We start from the raw sequence: 21,344 nt of genomic DNA, 5'->3' as shown, positions 1-21,344 counted from the left end.
ATTTGCTTATGAAAGTTTTCAGCCTGTCTAGGTGTCCTAACTGAAGTTGGAATCAAGGTCCAAGAGATCATAAAGAGGATGTCATTGCTGACCTCTGTAAGATAAAATATCTCTCTAAATTTAATATAATGCTCTGTCACATACCAAGCACAGAACAATACACACCACCAATTCTGTTTGCTCAAAAAAATACAAACTGAAAAAGAAAGAAGGGTTTGTATTCAAACATTTCAAAGCTAAAACCCAAAGGTTTGGGAGGCTGCTGACCACTCCTCAAGGAACTCAGCACACAACAGCCTCCAGTCCTGTAACCAGTATTATCACCAAGACAAAAATCTATCCTGGTTCTTTTGAGATGTTTAAATCAGAGATAAATGAGACCCACTTTCCCCGTTTTAGAGGTAGAAAACTGTGGAGCAAAACTTCTTGGGAATTTTCAAAGGCCACACAACAAACTGGAGGCAAAGGTGGGAAGAGGCAGCTCAGTCTCCTGCCCCAAGGACCGCACGGGGCCTCCTGAGGTGATGAAGTTTGGTGTCCCCCTAAAGAGTAACCTTATTTATGTGCACACACACATTCTCTAAAGCACTATTCAGTACAGAAGTCCCCAGAGAGTGGTAAAGTGCCCAAATCCACTCCAATTAATACCTGACACCATAAATTCTCCAGCTACACACTGCGGTACAGACATGTTGATTTTCAATCTGCAAATGTTAAGTATGGTAAATATACCCAATTCTCTGAAGCTAACCAAATACAAGCATTACACTATGCATTTAGATTTTATTTGAGACCCCTCAAGAGCTCTGGATGCTTTAAAAAAATCAGTCTGGAATCCAAGAATAACATTTAGAGAATATTTCACTGAACACTACAGAATATTCAAAAATGTTTACATGTCTGCATAGTGCTGGCACCGAGCCAGGAATATGACCTTTTTGGCATCTTGGGCTTTCTACCTAGTTCTGTAAACTCAGAGATTTAAATAATAAGATTGGAAAAGTAAGAAATATGAACTGTTTTCTACTGGGTTCATGCTAATCACAGCATGACAACAGATGGTCTCTAAAATTATATGTTAGTGAAAAGAAGTTGATTATGAAGTTACAGAGGTTCATCCTTGAGATCACAGCCAAATCAACTGCCTTAAATATTTTATTTTATTTATTTGTTATTCTTTGCCACTGCATTGTGAAGTAAGACTTCTTCATGTAACTTCAAAACTTTGGCAGGAAACTTAATATGCCACAAAAGCTGGAGAGCTGGTAAATACTCCAGATGCTAATACCTTTATTAGGAAAGGAATATGGATCATGTAAGACTATTTTCAGAGTTTGGGGGAGGGGAATCTGGTCTACAGTGGAAAGCAAAGCAGGGCACTTATTTCAAATACTGACAAGGAATTGATCAGCAATGAGAAGAGAGAAAGTCTGGGTAAGAACAGCCATAAAATGACAGAGTACCTAAATCCTGTAATGAGAAGGAAGAATAGCAGTAGAACAGCATAAGGATATTCAGGAAACCAAGGTAAGAACTCACTGGACATGGCCCAAAGAAAAATGGAAACCAAGAGGGCTGGTGGTGTCTTACAGAAAAAGTGTTGAGGGCCCAGCTCAAAATGAACAAAGTCCCCATTTTCTGCTTTTGTTGTTTATTTGATTTTCAAACTCTTTTAACAGCAAGGATGGCATGCAGGCAGTAAATAAGGAGCCAAGGGCCAGGTGGGAAAGAGCTGGAGCTGCATAGGCTGCCAAAAGAAACATCCTCAAAGCATGGCTTTGCTTAGATGCTTTTGAGGATCCCACTGAAAGCTTGTTAGTTCTGCACCGATGAAGTAACACACCATTACCTGCAGCATTCACACTTTGGGGGCAGATTTAGATACAACAGCCATGAGAGGCAACAGAGCAGCTGCTGGTCACAGAAAGTGTGGCAGTAAAACTTCCCCAAGCTGCTGGAGCTGCCGTGAGCACTCACCATGTTGTGTTTGAGGATCCTCTGCACCACCGGGGTGAACACCTCGATCACCACCATGGACCGCGGGCGCTCTCGGCAGTGCTGCAAGGAGCAACAGGTCATGTTGAGAGCTGCAGGAATCCTGGAGATGGGCACCCCCTGGCTTCACACCCCACCCATGGATTACCCCAAGACTAACAAGATCCAGGGGCTAAATGAATCTTTCCTGAGATTAAGGCACTGGTGACACTGCTCGTTCCTGTGGATTTGCTGGCGTTCCCATGGGAGCTGACAAACTGCAAATTCCCTTCCCTGCCCCCATTCTTCCCAAAAGTCACTGCAATGTACCATTTTGGGGTCTTATTGCCAACAGTTTTAAAAGGAAAGAGGCTGGGGACAGGAAGATATGATCACACAGGCACTGTAATGTCACAAACCTCCTTCCTCTGGGATCCAGCCTGAAAACCTGTGGTGGATCTGGGAAGGTACCAACAACCCACTCTCCCATCACAGGATGAAATATATAATCATAATGGATCAGACAGAGTAATTTAGGTTGGGAAAGACTTCTGAAAGTCATCTGGTCCAAGCTCTTGCTCAAGACAGGGTCGATTTTGAAGATAAATTCTCCTTCTCAGTACCCTGTCCACTTCTGTTCTGGGAAGTCCATAACCTGTTTCCCTTCCTTCAGCTATACACATCCCATTGCACACATTTACAGACCACTGGGTGCCCATCTCTGAGAAAGATCAAGGGATCAAAAAATCCCAAATCAGGAATAAAAATGCATCAAGTCTGAGGTTACTGATGACCTAAGAGTGCTTATAAAAATGCAAGACTCAGTTTCTGTAGGAAGAAGCAGCTGATAAATAACTCTGGATGGGAATTACAAGCAGCATCCAAAATGTTTGACAAATGCATACCCAGTCGTCAGCAAGCAAATTTAGGCAGACTCAAAACTGAAACACAAACAGGCCTTGAGGAAAAGCAGTATTTTTAAATCCACAAGGTCTGCAATCCAAGGTACTCTGAAGTTTATGGACAAAGGATACAAAATGCAGCACAAGCATGGATTTACCAGAGAAGACGATGAGTCCTTATGATCCTCCTGCTGCCATTACCCATAAGGGCTGAGTTACCCACACCTGAACACAGTGGCTGCAGTGATTTCTGCATTAGCTAAACACAGCATGCAGCAGGACACCTCTTGTACCCAGACTGAGGTGTGGGAGTCTCAAAATTTTAACTCTCACACAGAATCAGGACAAACACTCTGATACACTAAGCATATGATGGGATTTATCATAATGGTGCTGTTCACCATTCCAGTATCATTGCTTGCTGACCAAAAACTCAACTCAATCTGGGCAGGAGGCAAGAAGTTACAGAAAAAAAAACAACTCCCCACTCAAAGAACAACAGTCATATACAACTGTGAGATTCCAGAAAGCAAAGCTGTTCTGATACCTTGCAGAAGAATTCACAGAGGTCAGGAGGAGGATGGTTGTTTTCCAGCAAAGGTGCAATTGCCTTTAAAAAGAAAGGGAGAAAAAGGAGAACAACTGAATTTCAAGGCAGCAGCTGGAGAAAGCATATTGCAGGGAAGTATTTTTCTTGGGGGCATAAAAGCTCACTTTTAGAAAAGGACAAAAGCATCAAAAGAGAAATTAGAGGTGGGCCATGTGTTTATTTTACAAGTAAGCTCAAGCACACTTCTGCTATGAATCCTCAGGAAAACTCTGCTTCTAACTACATTAATGTAAATATGTAGAGCAGGCAAAGGAGTGCACTATTTATAATGGTTTAAATGGAAACAGGAGCAGACCTTTTTGTTTTAGGATGTAATAAAGCAAGGATGAATCTGGCTCCCTGTTTCAGTTAGAACATCTCCCTAAAAGAAAAAACTGAACACCAGCACACACACATATCCTTTGTGAAAGAGTTCAAGCTCTTTTTTGTGAAAAAGAGCTCACTAAAAGCAACCTAGCACTGCTCTTAACCTGGGAAGACCCTGTTTATCAAAATCAAGCATCTAACTTGGTAAAAGCTGAGATCAACCATTCCTTTGTTGCTGCACAAACCAATGTACTTATGCTGGGTAAACACACTGGAGGTCATACCTGCCACTGCGGGGGTAATGAATTTATGCTCCTGTTGCTTCCTTTGTAAACTAGAAAATGGTACCAGAATAATATATTCTATGTGGTGGTGCCTTCAGGCTTTTCCACTCTTCAGTTACAGGATTCCCAGTACCCATTTCCATGTTAAACACTAAACAGAGCAGCCAGGACATTCTGTATTAAGCAACTGAACACCAGATATTTTATCTGGATGGCACCTGGGGTTTCACTAAGGCTTTGCTTCGGTTTTTGCTCTCCCTCTCATCTCCTTACTCAGCCCTGTGAGTCTGCTTGCAGCAGCTGTGTTTTCACAGAGGTCAAGATTAGTGTGAATTTTAACACCAAAACCCAAGCAAACTGCAAAGCTCTGTTGGATTACATGTCAGACCTATGACACTCATTATCACGTGCCATCCTTCTGCAACTGGTCACTCCTCCTCTGGTGTTGGTTGGCCCAGCCACAGGGACTGAAGGAGAACACAACTCCATCCACTTGGGAGACACCAGAACATCCTTGCTCCCCATCCAACACCTGAGCTCAAGATCTTTCCTGTGCCCATCTTTGGGATTGTTTGCTTTAGGATACCAACAACAGAGACAGTCACAGGTCATGGCTCTGCCTCTGTGGTCAGTGTGGAAGTCTGACAGCCTGGCAGGATCTTTCCTGGGTTTTCCTCACAAGTTAATGGCCAGAAGCAGCCACGTTGAGCTGTGCCACGTTGAGCTGTGCCACGTTGAGCTGTGCCACGTTGAGCTGTGCCATGTTGAGCTGTGCCACGTTGAGCTGTGCCACGTTGCCCAGCCGTGGCAACACGTGTGTCCCATCCTGAGCAGGAGGGGATTGGTTGGGATATTGATCTGCCCCAGCACCATCCAGACAAGGAAAGCTGGTCCCATCTGCATGGCCAAGCACTGTGTACTTTGCACATGCTACATAAATACACACTATTAGCAATTCTTTCCAGGAATAGCCCAGGTTATCTGGGTAATGGCAGTGAGCTCTGAATGCCCAGGAACTGCCAGCTCCTAAATGGCTTGGGCACAACCTACACGAGGGCAGGACTTGGGCTGGAGAAACCATCACCCAGAACAGGGCAATGACACAGGCTGAAAGGACCTTCGGAGGCCACCTGGTTCACCTTCCCTGCTCACAGCAGGGCCACCTCTCATATTCTATTTTAAAATCATTCCCCTAGTTGTAACTGGGTGCCTGAACCACCGCTGGCACTAGAGTTAAATGAAAGTTATAGCAAAGAAAAGTAAATGTTACTTCAGAGATTTATCTCAGTGGCTGATTCCAGCTAAAAGGGTACCTTAAACAGCAGTTAAACACAATTAACACCCACTAGCAGCTACCTGCCACCTTGTCATTTTGCAGAAAGAGTCACAGAGATGTGATACAATCAGGTGGTGGTGAGGCTCTAGATTAGATTACTGTGAAAATCTCCTGGAAACTGCCAGAAAATTAAATTAAATCACAGTGATGAGGAACCAAGTTCCACCTCTCTGATACTTTGTTTCACAAGCAACAGAGCTGCCATTTGATTCACTTATTTCTATGGCTAAATAAATGTGACCTACAAAAAAGAAAAAAAGTTGAACAGGACATTTTTGCAAGTAAATTAGCAGGGAGTTAAACTGGAATGACACGAGAGCAATCCCTTGCTCACATACCCTCAGCAATGGAGACATTCTGTATATGGTAGCATTAGCCCCTGAGGAAACTACTCAGCCTAAGGGTTTTATAGGGCACATCTGGAAATGATGGGGTTGGACTATTTAAAGAACATACACAGATTTGGATATTGCTGTGTAGCCTCCTAAGGAGGCCATTTGGAGAGACTGTTAACACTCAGCCTGCTGTGCTCTCTCACACAGGCTGATGAGAAAGCTTTATTGTAATTCATCTATGAAACAAGAATAGAGAAATGACAAAGCCACACAAAAAAATAGACAAATGGTTTTCATTCCTGCCTAAGCTCAGCAGCATTGGTGGAAAGGCTTTCACATTTGCCCTACTTCACTGGGGCAGAGACAGGCACTAAGAGAACTGTTATCAAACAATACAGATTTGTCCTCAGCTTTTGACAGAAAGGTACTCACCACAATAATGCTCTCATGGTCTTGAGTGGTTAAGTTGTTGTTCTGAAAGAGTTGAATAGAAGAAAGATGAGTGAGTGAGAGAAGAGCACCCTCGAGTTGGTACATGAGCACACACAGTCCTCCGCTACCACCAGACACAAGAAGAAAGGCTCAAGACTCAATTGCTTATTTCCTGAATAAAAACCATGGCATTAGAATCATTCTCCTAAAGGAGGTGATCCAGTGCCTGCTGTGAGGACTGGTGCAAGCCTTCACTGCTCCTTCAGCTCAGCACACAAACACCAGGAGGCCAGAGGTGTCAATCAGTTGAGAAAGTCAAGCCAGCAATACATTTCTTTAAAATGTTTTCTTAGGACAAGCTTTACAAAAATTATTAAAAGGATTGTTGTGGTGGTTTTTGGTTTTTTTTGTGGCCAGTTTTCCCAAAATTCTTTCTTTAAACACAGTACCAGGAAAAGCCAATAAATTGACTGGAAGTCACCTATGCTAGCATCTATGCAGAAGAGTTTGCTCTGTGCTTTTTCAGCAGCATGATCCATCCAGAGGTTACAATGGTGTGAGTTGCTAAGATTTTTTACTACTGCAAGAAAAAACAATATTGGATTTTTTTTCCAATATCAAATCCTTCTGCTATCACATAGAACTAAGACAAGAAAAGCCTGCTTGGCATTACATTTCCTGTCCATGAAAAGTTAAATATTTGAAACAGATGTTATAGGAGGATGATAGATAACTCTGAAGAAATACACTTTTCTTTATCAGAATTAACAAAAATAAAATAGCTACACAATTAATTTATTGGGGGGGTGTGTGTATATATATATTGATACAAAAATTATTGGTCATGGAAGCAAAGCCAATGGAATAGAAGTCAAAGGGAGCTTTATCATTGACTTAGGGCATGAGTTAAACCCATGTAAATTTACCATAGATAATTATAAAACCAAAGAAACAAAAAAACAACCAACCAAAAAAACCAAACCAACAAACACAAGACAAATGGGGCTTGTTTTGTTTCTAGAAATCAAAATCTAGGGTCAAATCTTCCTTCTCCCCAGCAAGTGCAAACTCCACTCAAGTGAGCAGAAGTCACGAGCAGACCGGCAGGCAGAATTCTGACAGCCCAAGTTAAAATAAAACCCACCCCCAAACTTTTAACTGTTTGTCTCTCATCTGAGAGCCACAGGAGCCCTGCTGAGGTACCTCTGAGAGCAGCTTGGAGACGATCTCCAGGGGGGCCTGGTGGATGGAGTCGTCCTGCAGCGGGGACGTCAGGGCCATGTCCACCAGCGTCCGGATCTCCTTCAGCACCACCTCCCAGCGGCTGGGGTTACTCAGCACCTTCTTGTACTTGTAAATCTTCTTCTGCAAGACACGTGAGAGGGCCACACTGACACCACCATAAACCCCCTGAATGCAGCTGTGCTTCCTACTGCCCAAGGGGGGTGCTTTGCATACTGAGTTTTGCCTTTTCTGGCGGCTGAAACACTGTGCTTGAAATACTTAAATGGACAAGAAAACCTTTTACGTCTAAACCAGTTTCTTCTGTGGAAGCAATGAGAAACCATGATTCTTTTCATTTCAAAATGAGTTTTTTAACTCCAGAGCATCTTTCTATCATCTCCTCTCGCAAACACCTTCCTCAGGCTAACAGATACTTGCTATTGAATTGTTTCTAAAGCTAAAGTTCTGTTTAAGAGACTCATTAAGCAAGGGGGAGAGAGAGAGAGAGGCCATCAAAACATCACTCTTCTAGATCCTTTATTTTCAATGTGAATTCACATTCAGAATTTATTTCAATTTTACCAAAGCAAAAAATAATCTCATAGACCATCTTCTGTCTTGAAGGAGCCTGAAAAGTCATGATGTCACCCTCCAGCTGTATCAGAAGCCAACTTGTAAGCCTCCAAATCTTGCCCACAATGGCATTTCCACTCTCAAGAACAGCATGCCTGATTGCCTAACCCCATCTGCCCCAGTTCCCTGCATGCCCCTGACCATGTCCAAGCTATTTCATCAACTGACCCATCCACAGACCAGCTGGATAAGCAGAGGACAACTCTTACTCCTCAGCAGCCATGTGACCACAAACTACTGGAACAGAGGCTGCTTTATATTATGAAAAGCAATCTTTAGAGAAAACCCACCCACCCAGATTCCCCGAGGGGGCTTGGTGGCACTCTACAAGTTCAAGGAAATGATGATGAGTGTTCAAACATCACTTCTGAAAACAACACGAAGGGCACATGAAAGCCAGGAGGGGCTCCAGAAGAGTGTGGAGACAGTGCCAGAGGCAGGCAAGGAGCTCTGCACTGAGGTACAGCAACTGCCAGGGCCCCACTTGTGTTTAGTTCACATTCCCTTCCACTCCCCTCTCTGCATGAGCCTGGTCCTCTGCAAAAAGGGATGTTGAGAAGTCTGGACACATGCTCAGGTTTATTTAACAGCACTGGTTGGGCACGCACGTTTACATGAAATCATCCACTAAAAATGGATCTTACAGCATTTCCATGAAAATCACATGAACTGCCCATTTTGTGCAGCTTTGCAGACTCCAGCTGCACGTTTTGGGCTGTACATGAGGGTAACACACGCAGGGGCTCTGCACAGGGCCCGTGTGCTTTGTTTGGCTCTGGAGCTTTGTGGCTCCTGGCATTTCCCCCAGGCTGGCCCAGGGCAGCCCCAGCAGGAACCATCTGAGCACACTGGCTCTCTGCTTATCAGCCACTTCCTTCCCACCCTGGAGCAGATCTACTGCTCAGCAGCAAACAGTCACCTCTGAACCCCCACCTGAAACACAGGAGAAGAGAACAATGCAGAAAAACACAGATTTCATATGCACTGGGTTTGTCAGCACTGTTAGAGGGGGGAGAGGAGAGTGGCACTAGGCTGACATGTCAAGGCTGATAAAGCAATCCAATTATCTTTTTAATTAAATTCATGCCAAGTACAAAAGCACATTGGCAGTCTAGTTCACACTTCCAGTGCATTTTAAGCCACTGAAAAGCTAAAGGAACATAAAAACATGCTGCAGACATTATCAAATGTGGCTGGGATTTCAAAACTGCACAAAAATCTTTGTTCTTCTGAGCTCCTTGGGACAGAGGGAATCCAACACTGATTTTAAGCTACCAGCACTACTTCTACATCACAGATTTCTTGGACTCCTTAGGAAACTTCAACCATAGAATTTAAATTCTCTTACTCATGTAGTGCCTTTTCTTAGGGTCTTTTTGTTAGACCCACTCTAGGCACTAAATTTAAGTCAACTAGATGGTTTTTAAACTGGAAACAACTCCTTTCTGACTTATTAGACAATTTTTAAACTGGAAACAACTCCCTTCTGATTAACTGAGGACACTAAACCAAGCTGGCTCAAGAGACACAATTTCCAATCCTGAAACCTACTCCTTGGCCCTGTACAGTGAAGAAGTCAAAGCAAAGACAAAATGTGGGGACAGGGGGAGGATGAGAGTTAGACCACTGGGCTATTGCATCCCTGCCTCTCTGGGCTGCCCCTTTTTGGGTGAGTTACAACTCATTTTAGAGCAGCTCCTCCAGCCCAAGGGGAAGCTGCTGAAGGGAACTCTTGCCCAACAGGACGCTGCTCAGACAACTCCACCACAAATATCCTTCTTTTGCTGTCAAATCCAGGCTTGCTTGGAGTGAGGGAGGAGAAAGGGAGTTTTTCTTTCCCTTTTAGAGATGTCCATTAAAAGTCAGAATGCTGCTGATGCTGACGTACATCAGAGGGAAGGCAGCAGGAGCTTTACCCACTGCCATGCAGGGAGGACCAACCAAAGCTCCTGCTCAGGGCAGGCAGGGACTCAAAGGGAGCATCAGGGGACAGCCACCTTTGCAGACACACTGAGCCTGCTCCAAGCACAGAACTCAAACTTATCAGTGTGTGCTTCACCTTTCCAGCACAAAGGATTGGGGAGCACTGACAGACTGAGCTGCAGCCTCCGAACAGCATTACAGGAGTCTTGAATGATGGTGGGAAAGCAGAAGAAAATAAATAAATAAATAGAGGAGCCATCCCCAAGAGGGTTGAACTCTGCTGTCCTGAACCTTTGGCCATGGTTACAGTGCTGTTTTTCTCAGCAGAATGCTTTTCACTGTTGAGCGCCTTGCTGAAAGCCTCAATTAAAGCCTGAAACCTATCAGTGGGTTACAGAAGCAATTTGCTGTGTCTCAGCAAGCACTTAGGCAACACTGAGCCATCTGCTCCATTCTACCTGTGCTGGCTCCAGAGCAGGGAGCAACAATCACTCACAAGCTGAAAAACAAAGCTGCCTGGTAAAGACCCACATGGAGAACAAGAATGTCAGTCCAGGGGTTCACTCCCCCTGGATGTAGGTGTAAAAGATGCCTTCAAGTTGCTGAAAAAATTCACACAACATTTATCATTAATAGCCTGAACAAGAAAAATACCAGGGTAGGAATCTGGTTTCTAGGGGGATTTCACTAAAAGCTCCTGTGAAAATTTATGTGAGTGAAAATAAGATATGCCAACTTGGAATTTGATCCTCCTGGTTACTGACCAGCCAGAGCCATACAGCCAGTGTCACTCCAAAAGCTTGCCATGCTGACTTTAAATGCAAAACCACTGAATTTATTAAGTATCCAGAAGAAGCAGAATGAGGAGAATAAGTGACACTGACAGGGCATCCTTCATTCCCAAATCACTCTAATTAATTAAGTCTTGCAGAAACTCCAAGACCTAAGTCTCAATCCTCTTTTACAGGAAGAAAGAAGTGAAGTCCATGTATGAAAAATTACTTTTCTAGAGTTATTAAGCTAGGAAATGTGACAAAAATCCATAAGCAGTCATTTTTACTGTCAGTGCTCAAAAGCCTTTGAACAATGCTGTGAACAGAAAGTTCAAAAGAGCCTAGGAAACTTTTAGCTTTCTAAAGTAAGATCTTCGTATATTTTTCTATCCTATAATAGCCTCATCTTGTAGCCCTTGCTCATACACCACTTTCTTGGACAAGAATGATAATCATGATGTAGTCAACAGCTAAGAAAAATGGACTCTAATGCACAAAATCAGCCAGCATGGAACATTTGCCTTGTTCAGCCCTAGCAAGACCTTTCATGTCAGGAACATCTTAAAGCAGTGACCACACCTGATCCAAAAAGGGAAAAATGAAGTTAGCCTTTTTGATGACAAAATTTCATCCTTGCTTTTCCACTGCCAGCCAGAGAACGTTCTGTACTCTTGGGAACCTGTCTTCCCATCAGCAAATACTATTTCATTACATAAAGAAAATTAATGGCCATCCCTAATGCTGAAGAGCCTGCTAAATTCTAGCTCTCTTCCCCCTTTACCCCATGCAGCCTGCAAAGGATCACTTGAGTCTTTAGCAGGGAGGCTCCTGCAGGAACGGGACAGGCTGCAGCTCCTGCAGGAACGGGACAGGCTGCAGCTCCTGCAGGAACGGGACAGGCTGCAGCTCCTGCAGGAACGGGACAGGCTGCAGCTCCTGCAGGAACGGGACAGGCTGCAGCCCCTGCAGGAACGGGACAGGCTGCAGCTCCTGCAGGAACGGGACAGGCTGCAGCCCCTGCAGGAACGGGACAGGCTGCAGCTCCTGCAGGAACGGGACAGGCTGCAGCTCCTGCAGGAACGGGACAGGCTGCAGCTCCTGCAGGAACGGGACAGGCTGCAGCTCCTGCAGGAACGGGACAGGCTGCAGCCCCTGCAGGAATGGGACAGGCTGCAGCTCCTGCAGGAACAGGACAGGCTGCAGCTCCTGCAGGAACGGGACAGGCTGCAGCTCCTGCAGGAACGGGACAGGCTGCAGCTCCTGCAGGAACGGGCACTGCCCTGGAAGGCTGTGGGTGCCAGCAATTGTTTATTTCTTGCTGAGCAACGAGAGCAGCTCCAGCAAGAGGGAAAAGGTCAGGCTCCCGCACAAAGGTCCCCCCAGCTCATTGCGGGGACGGATGACACGGGCTAGTGTTACACTTGATGTTGACAGTGCTTAAGTAAAATGGAGGTGCCTCTTGCTAGATGCAAATCTGCAGAGATAAAAACAACACCAAGAGCAGACTCTAGAAAGGTTTTCTCCACTGCAGCAGAACATTTTGTTCAAACGCTGCGTAACAAGGAACAGGAAGAGTTGCTGGTGATGTCCAACACACATGTTGGCCCATCCTACAAAGGCCAGGTGCACCATGTATTCTACAGCATCACCTGCTAGTATTTTGACCTTTAACTCATTTTCTTCATGAAAACAAAGAGGGCATGGCACCCCAAAAATTGGCCACACCCATATTCTGCTTTTAATATTAGCAGGTAGCACTTCACGGTATTCTGAAAAATATCTAAGGTTAACTTGCTGCTAACAGAATTTTCCCTCCTAGTCAGAGATGGACTTAAACCACCAGCTGAATCCACTGAAAGCTTTTGGAACTATGTTCCTGCCTGCGACATTTACCAATTTAAAAAAAAAAAAAAAAAAAAATTTACCTGAAAAAGACTAAGTCTATAGAAAGTCCCGAAGTCCCAATCCAGCCAAAGGGCTGGGATGAGATTATGGAAACTTTTCTAAATCAGGGACTTCAAACTGCTCATGCTGCAGTAATCAAACTCTTCCTGACCTTCTGAAAGTTCTGTACAGAAAGACTAATGTGCTGCTCTCTAAAATAGAGATATGCTGTGAAACAGCAGCAGCAAACTTTTGCTCTCCACCATGTTTTCAGGTCACAGCATTTTTTGCATATTTCATTTTACCCAGTGCAAAATGCTGAAGTGCATCAAGTTCTGCGCTTCAGTTGCTTCTCTGAATGCAATTGCCTTGGTCAAGGCTCACTTTCCCACAAATTCCTTGCCACAGGCCAGAGAAATGGAGGGAAATAGTATAGGATAAGCTCTTCTGATTCTCACTCAGTAAAGTCTAAACACTTTGTCTTTCGCCAACTCATATAAACAAGATCCTGGTAAAATCACCATTATTTATTACACTGAGACTGGCACCTGTGAATCTATGGCCTGAGTAAATACACCCAGTGACATTCTCTGCCTGAGCAGCTCACAATCTAGATGATTAAAAGCAAGAAGGAGAGAAAGAGCAAGAAAACCAAGATGATTTCCTTGATATCATATGGCAAGCCAGGAACAGAGCAGAACTGAGGTGTTCTGACCCTCAGGCCTCCAAGGCAATTTCTGGATCCTGGTACCCAAAGTGAAACACAACTGGCAGGCACTGTGCCTGCAGCAACTTGAATGCTGATACCCTGCAGCTGCCCTTCCCCATCTCACCACCACCTTTTTCAGTCTACACTGATTCATCTGGTTTTTTCCACCAGTGTCTGCCACCTTGCTCCAGATCTCACTAAGCCAGGCAAGAACCCCCCAAGGCTCAGGTCAGCTCTGTTCCAGAGCTGCCAGAACCCCCCAAGGCTCAGGTCAGCACTGTTCCAGAGCTGCCAGAACCCCCCAAGGCCCAGGTCAGCTCCATTCCAGAGCTGCCAGAAACCCCCAAGGCTCAGGTCAGCTCCATTCCAGAGCTGCCAGAGTTCAATGGGTTCAGCAAGCGGTGACGTGGGTTCAGCTGTTACTGATGCACGAGCTGGAACAACCACACAGACCCTTCCCCCAGGCACAGGGTTTGTCCTTTGCTCAGGTACCACTGGGACAGTACCACTGCAAAGGAAAAGAGTGCTGAAATCAACACAATTTTAAAAGCATGCAACAGAGACCAAACGCATTCCTGCTTGAACCAGGAGTGCAAAGTGGACATGGGACACAGGGGGGTGACAGGGCAGGCTCCTCAGTCACCTCTCAGCATGACACTGGGCAGCTGCAACACTAATGCACTGAAGAACTTGCTCCCAAAGCATATTATATATCTTATCTACATATATATATCTCCCCTCCTCCTTTGCACACAGCTGTCAACTGACTGCCCATCCTTCTGGGCTTCTGCTCTCTGATGTGCTCAGCATTGCTGCAAACAGATCCTTCAGTAACAACAGGGGATGAAAGGATGGAAAAGGAAGGTTACTTTACCCAAGGGAAAGGAAAAAAAATTAAACCATGAAATTCGTGAGCTCCACTGAAGACAAACCTGCATGCAAATGCAGTGTGTGTGTGTCTCCGAAAATTGAAAGCAACTCAAAAATTGCAGCTTCCTTCTAGGGAAGAGGTCATCTTTGGCATCCTTGACCTCCCCACTACCAAGCCAAGAAACTGGGCTTTGTTTCTGCTGGTGCCTTGTCTTCCCTCGAACCCCTGCACAGCCCTCAAGTCTCTGTAAGATGCAGGAACACAGCTGGTCGAGCCAAACCCAGCTCTTCCTCATTCCTGCATCTGAGATGCCCTAACCCCAGCTAGAAAACGCAAAAAGCCAGCAGTGGCTCCAGCTGCACTTTGCCTGGGCTAATGTGGTTACTCTTGTAATCAGACCTGTCCACAGGGGAGACATTTTTTGGCATGGCCGACGCTGATGCATTCCCCGAAACCCTCCATCCCTGCTTCCATTTCCTTTTGGCAAACGTTCCCATTCTTCAGGCCCCAGTTCCAGCACCAGCTTTACACTTCAGGTTGGCAAAACATCAGCTTTCATCCTGCACACAGCAACTGCTGTTCCGTATTTTTCGTACCAGAGCCAAGTTGGGGTTTGTTTTTAATGTTGCTTTGGCTATGCGGAATTTCACTATGACTGCAGATACTCCAGCAGAAGCACAAGCCACTCCCTGCTTGCAGAAAGCACTGGTATCTTGGGTTGAAAATTCCATGTGATATCTCCCCAAATGAAGAAATATTGTAAAATATCTTGCCTGTGAGCATCTGGGTGTTTTGGGTTTTTTTACTACGCAGAAGTCACACAACATTTTTTATCATCTTGGGCAGGAGAACAAACTTCCAAACACCTTATCAACACAATTGTCCCAGACATACAGGAAAGGTTTGCCCTAACTGCAGGCTGGTGAGGAGGAAGTTTACAAACCCTCCTGAGTTACTTAAATACCTTCTGCAGAATGAGTGAGAAAAATTTTCATAGAGAGTTTGCTGGCCTCACACAACAGGGCAGGAGCCAGACACCCTGCTCGAGCTTCAGGAGTTGAAAAGCCTCTGACTCACTAGCAGAGGGAAGGTTTCAAACATGTTCAGACACAGCTGCCTCCTCCTCTTGCAGGACCTCACTGCTCCCTGCAGCAGCTTTGGCCCTTTTCTCCAGAGCAGCAAATGTCTGCACACCAGGATTTCAGTGTTCTGAGATCCAGAGAGGTGTGAGTCTGACCTGCTCCTGTACCTGCAGCATGAGCTGGAGTCAGAAAAATAATGTCCAATTCAAATAAAATTGAAAAATAATAAAGCAGGCTACTAGAAAAAAGCAGGAATATGTGTACCATACACACTCCACACTGAGGCCTTTAGTGGACTCACTGCATTGAGTGCACAGGGGCAAAAAAGCAGTATTAAATAATGAAAGCACAGCAGACACGGTGTGACTGTGGATTCTGACATGCAGCAAACAGAGCACAGATGCCACAAGGCACTGTGACAATAAGTGCCATCTAGGTGTGGTCCTTGCTGTCTGCTTTTCTGTGAAGAGACCTACAGTTACTGACTAGATTATAAAATGCCTCTGACACCCTGATCCAGGTTCCTAATTCCTTTTATCTTCATGCCCTTTATGTTCTACACATGATGGCTGTGTCTGTGGAACCCTGGCATCCACCACCTCTCAGCCTGTAGTGGGAATAAATGACTTGGCCACTGCAGAGAAAAGATACTGGGTAGGAAAAAAAAAAAGGAGCAGGCACAATCTTATCATCACTGCACTTTGACCAGGTCTGGCAAAGCACAAAGCTGTGCACAAGGCCACCATGGAGCAGAGCCAGGCATACCTGCTGTGCAGAGCCCCTCCACTCTGGCACTGCACCCTTCAGATCCCACTCAGGCACGAGAGAGCTGGTGACCCACTGGAAAACAGGACGTGGTGGCCTCACCTGCAGGGCTGCACAGCACATGCCAGCACATGCCAACTTGGAATTTGATCCTCCTAGTTACTGACCAGCCAGAGCCACACAGCCAGTGTTGCTCCAAAATCTTGCCATGATGACTTGAAATGCAAAACCACTGAATTTATTAACTACCCAGAAGAAGCAGAATGAGGAGAGTAAGTGACATTTTTTAATTTCAGGCATGTGAGAACCCTGATGGGAAGAACTCGCCACCTGAGAAACCACCTCCAACTGGGAGTAAGCAGCTATTATCGCTACACATTGTAGTAACTGCTAACAAAAGATAACCTCAGGAAGATAATCTATCCCCCTTTCATTTTCTGGGAAATTCCAGTAAGCTGAGGTAGCACCAAGTAGTACACAAAGCAATTATTTCTTCCCAGATATGCAAAATGTATTAAAAAGCCACGTCATCCCTTTTCCTTATTACTCTCTACTGCTGGCAGTGGACACCCTCAGCTTTTTCTGCTCTCCTCCCCTCTCACCAGTCAGCAAAACCTTCCAAATGGACATTTACCCACCTGTTTCACTTTCTCCTCCTTGGCAAATGTATTATTTTGCTGATTTTCTAGCTCCTCAACACCATAAATGGCTTTGAAATTGGCTTCTCTCTTGTGCACCTGCATCATCAATGTCGTCAGCAAGAGAGATGTGCACGGCTCGAGGAACATGTTTGTGTCAGAAAGCTGCTGCAGAGCCTTAGGGAGAGCAGGGACTGGATGCTGATGTGATGCTTGCAAGCATCTTAAAAGGGACTTCAGAAAAGCAGGGTATTTCTTTATGGGCTTTGGAGCACTGAATTTTCCAGTTTCTCACAGGGAGATGCCCAATTTCAGAGCAGCATTTGCATCTGAAACACTCCCATCACTTTGTTCCATGTTTTCACACTGCATCTTATTGTGCCACCTCAGCACAAGCCCCCAAACCTCCTGCAACTCCTCAGCCTACCAAAATGCCCCTGGATCTCTGCAATTTCTTTGTTTTCCTTCTCCTTTGTACAAGTGCTGTGTGATGTGCAAGACTGAAGACAGACTCACAGCTTTCACCTTTCTGATCCCAAGACTGACATGCTTTCTGAGAAGCAGAGATCACTGGGGTGCTCCCAGAACCACTGCCCACCTCATGCTCAGAATCACTCAGAACATCCCTGCTGTCCTTGATGGATCTCCCCTCTGGTCACACAGCCTGATCCAGCATTCCCATCTGAAGCAAGACAGCAAAGAGCACCAGAGACCAGGAGATGGGAAATAGCTGCAATGCAATGGCTTCTGAATGAAGAGAGGGGAATGAAGGATATACTGGCTTTTGGATACTGGTTTTTTTCCTAATTTTAAACTCATCAGTGTTCTAGGGAAAAAAGACAAGGAGCTGTGACAGACAAGATGAGGCTTAGAGGAAGAGCTAGGGCAGGCTGTGACACTTGCAATATACTGCTTTACAGTTTTTTGGGGGTATTAGCAGCAGTTTTATTATCCCCTAATACATTATGTATACTATAATGTAAGGACAAAGCTGTGCAAGAAATGAAAGAGAAATTTAAAACAACACCTAGATCCTCTTCACTCCTTCAGGGCCATGGAGGTCTTCTGACACCAAGAGTTCTCCTAAGAGCCAGAATGCAGAACTGGGCCCCATGGCAGCAGCTTAACAAGGCACTTAGCATGTGTCATCTCCCAGAGTTAGGTTTTCACACCCAATGCACCATGCAAGGAGGATAATTACACTCCTGGGAAAGCCTACCAGTCTTGTCCTGTCTCCACAAGAGATCTCCTAAATCCAGATTTTTCTGCAGCCAGAAACCTGAACAAGAGAATAATTTTGGTGCAGCTCTATATTACGACAGCTATAGATAAGAAGTTATAATTTGGTGAAATTCTTGGTCACCATAACCTCAAAATCTTGAATTGCAAAGAATTAGTCATAAGGTCAGCCCTGGAATAATGCAGAGGAGCAATTCACCAGCACAAAACCCGAGGCTCCCTCTTGGCCAGCAGCTCAGCATTCCTGAGAAACAACATATTCCAGCAATTGTATCTGCTCCTCTTCAGAGCTGAGACCTAAGCACACAATAACAACCTGACCTGTTTATTCAGCTGTTTTTGACACCCCTCTATCTTCAGACCTAATATTAGTTTGAATAGGATAGCATCCAAGTCTAGAGGGGAAAATTTAGAGCTGGTCCTGACTTAGCTAAAGCAAGGTAGAAAATAACTATCTAGTTTCTACTCAAATTTCACCACCAGGCCATGAATTGGCTTGAGTTCTGCCTCCTTAAAAAAGGCCATTTTGGCAATACAGGAGGCAGCCAGGGGTGCACAAAGCTCGTGTGCCTGTGGCTGGATGAGGGCAGGGCAGCAGCTCAGCTCCAGGCTGGCACCCCAGCGTGCTGCCAAGAGCCTCCTTGGCTGGACAAAGTGCTGTGCTGGCATGGACGTGCAGCTCCCAGATTTGAAGTGATTCATGTGAAGCCAACACAGAGCACAGCCCGTGCTCAGCTGTCACTGCTGCAGATGTACCTTCTGGGAGGAACCTGCTCCAGTGGCACCCCAGAAAGAGTGAGGTATTTTCCCAGTGCAAAGGCAGTGAAAGCTTAAAAAAAATCCCAAACTAGCCACTCCACCTGTTCCAGTTCTTAAAACATTACCAGCATTTCATAAAATGAATAGAAGAAAAAACTTTCTGTCAACATCTTGTCTGTTTTTCATCTATTCATTTCCACCTCCCAAGTGAGATCTGTGCCTTTCTGCTGTGGCAGCACAGCTACCTCTAGCAAAATGAGATCCCAGAAACAGAAAACAAGGCCAAGAATTTTCAAGTGACTTCTGATAACAGATGGCCTGAGACTGTCAAACTTGTGCTGGAAAATGAGAGAGGCAACAGACTTCATGTGCTCATGAAGGTATCTCAAGCCAAAAAGGAAGAAAGAAAAAAAAAGACAAAAAAGACATCCCTCTAGCTGAACTCCAAAAACTAAATGTTATGGAAATAAAGGGCTGTTAAGTATGACAAGATTTCCATTATGTTGTTCCTGAATTTGCAATGAGGTTGCTCAGATAACAGACAGGGTGGGCTTTTCAATCACCAGATGAACAGCAGGCACACACAGAGCTGCATTTCATGTTACCTTTCATACAGAAAAGAAGAAACCATGACAGCAAACATCACTTCACCGTGAGAAAAGTCATCAAAAACTGAAAAATGGTCTCACTATCTTCACCAGAAAGCTCAAACTGGTACCAGTCTCACTTCTTGGCAACACAGATCCATCTACACACCCTTTGGACTCCACATCTGTTCCCTACAAAGTCTGGCCTAGAACAGCACCACGGTGCAGAGGAAAGGCAGGATATCTCAGATAACTGTTCATGGTCTCCCATAACTGCTACCCAAGCATTTCAGAGGAAGAGTACAACTATCAGCCACAAACTTGTGGGCTGCCTTTTATCTTTCCAAGCAATAAACCTACTTGTCCAAAACTGGTGTGTCATTGAAGCCCACAATGCTCCCAAACCCTGGGGATGGAAAAGGCAAAACCTAATTCCACATCTTTGGTTCCCATCACTCTATTATTGACTTGCACACAGACACATAAGGAAAAAGAAAAAAAACAAAAGCCATTGTTGGCTTAATTGTATCATAATTATTTATTGTTTTACCTTGAAGTAAAAGAAAATGAAAACTTCTCTGTTCTGTGAAAATACCTCAATGTTTCAGTTAAAGAAAGTAAAGGAACAGCCAAGAGAGTTATGGTTTTGTGAGCTGGGTAACCACCAAGGAGAGGCCTGAAGTCCAGAACTGCCACTCCAAAGAACTGCTGATCTCTTCAAATAGAATTTTCACTATGCAGTAGAGCACTGGGCTATGGAATTGTCACAGGGTACCAAATCTTCCTCTCTCAGATCATAAATTAGGTCACTAAACACACTGGCCCTTTTAACTACATCCAATGTGATTTTTTCCCAGACCTCACAGTTTTAAGGCAAGATTTACTGAGATTTAAGGCTGTAAATTTCTTTAATGTCATCATTTAAATTCCATATAACCCCCTCTCCTGTATCAGCACTATTTTTAATCATTACCATGGTGACAAAGCCGTAAAGGTGCTTTACACAAGCAAGGCTTTACCACACTTTCAAGAACAGTTGCTCTTAACTTATTATTTTGCAGCTTTAAATTTCAAAGAAGAGTAACTCACTCTGAACATTCACCATTGGATATAAAAACTGATACTCACCCATGGCTATTGCATAAAAAATACTAATTAACAAGAAATTCATAACATGGTCACAGTCAAGACCTGAGAGCATATCATCATTCAGGTCAAGTATGACTTTATTTGACAGTCAATCCCTTTGCAATTAATAGGGCTGCTTGTGCATGGAAGTATCTGTTTCCTGAAGACACAGACAGAACAATCCCTATGAGAACCAGGGAAATATTAATCCAAAATTAAAGTTTTTGAACCAAGGCCAACATCGCTTATTTTAGTATTCAATGCAAAACGTTTGCAAATCCCAAATGACAACATTGTTCCAGTTTCCTAATTCATGGGATTCAAAACATGGAGCCTGGGTTGAAAATGAATGTTAAAACAAAAGGTAACGTGACTGCTGACTGCAGGTCAGGGGTGTGCACGCATGCTGGGCTGCATGAGCACAAGGCAGCAGGATGGGGAGGGGGCTGCTCCCCTCAGCCCAGCACTGCTGGGGTCCTGTGCCTGCTTTGGGGCTTCACAGCAGCCTCCTACCACCTCCAAGTAAACCCTGCACTGCCAGAGGACAAGCGTGGCGTGGGTGGAGAGGGGACCAGATGATGTTCAAAGGTCCCTTCCAACCTAAACAATCCTACAATTAACACATTTGCACTGTCCCTGCTAAGAGATGTGTAAACTCCCTGGCCAAGCAGCAGTACTCATTAGGGGACACATGGGCACTGGTTAAAAGCATCAGTGGGGAAGACAAGGTACAGGCAAGCCTTTCTGTAAGATCCAGGTCAGAAGCACACAAAGCTCAGTTTGAATCATGCTTCATGCTTTCCTGCAGACCTGGCTCTGATCTTTCTGTGTTGTGTCAATTCAGGACATTCCCCCAAAGGCTGTCAAGAGACATGTTTGACTGCTGCATCACCCAGCTGACCAGAAAACACGAGCAACTCACCCCACAATGAGGGCAGTGTTCAGGGCTT

At 44.8% G+C, this 21,344-nt stretch overlaps 1 protein-coding gene across 1 annotated transcript in view; it reads right to left on the bottom strand.

Moving 5' to 3' along the window:
• The window catches only part of CMIP (c-Maf inducing protein), a 130,575-nt gene that overhangs the window by 27,852 nt on the left and 81,379 nt on the right, over positions 1–21,344 (bottom strand). Inside the window, exons 4-7 of the mRNA XM_059857415.1 lie at positions 7,383–7,544; positions 6,180–6,221; positions 3,424–3,486; positions 1,978–2,058 (exon numbers count right to left, since the gene is read on the bottom strand). Of these exons, the coding sequence (XP_059713398.1) occupies positions 1,978–2,058; positions 3,424–3,486; positions 6,180–6,221; positions 7,383–7,544 (348 nt within the window). The remainder of the gene's footprint in view (positions 1–1,977; positions 2,059–3,423; positions 3,487–6,179; positions 6,222–7,382; positions 7,545–21,344) is intronic.

This window comes from Haemorhous mexicanus, chromosome 12 (assembly GCF_027477595.1).
Source record: "Haemorhous mexicanus isolate bHaeMex1 chromosome 12, bHaeMex1.pri, whole genome shotgun sequence".
Classification (NCBI taxonomy): Eukaryota; Metazoa; Chordata; class Aves; order Passeriformes; family Fringillidae; genus Haemorhous; species Haemorhous mexicanus.
This window is presented reverse-complemented; position numbering and strand designations above follow the sequence as displayed.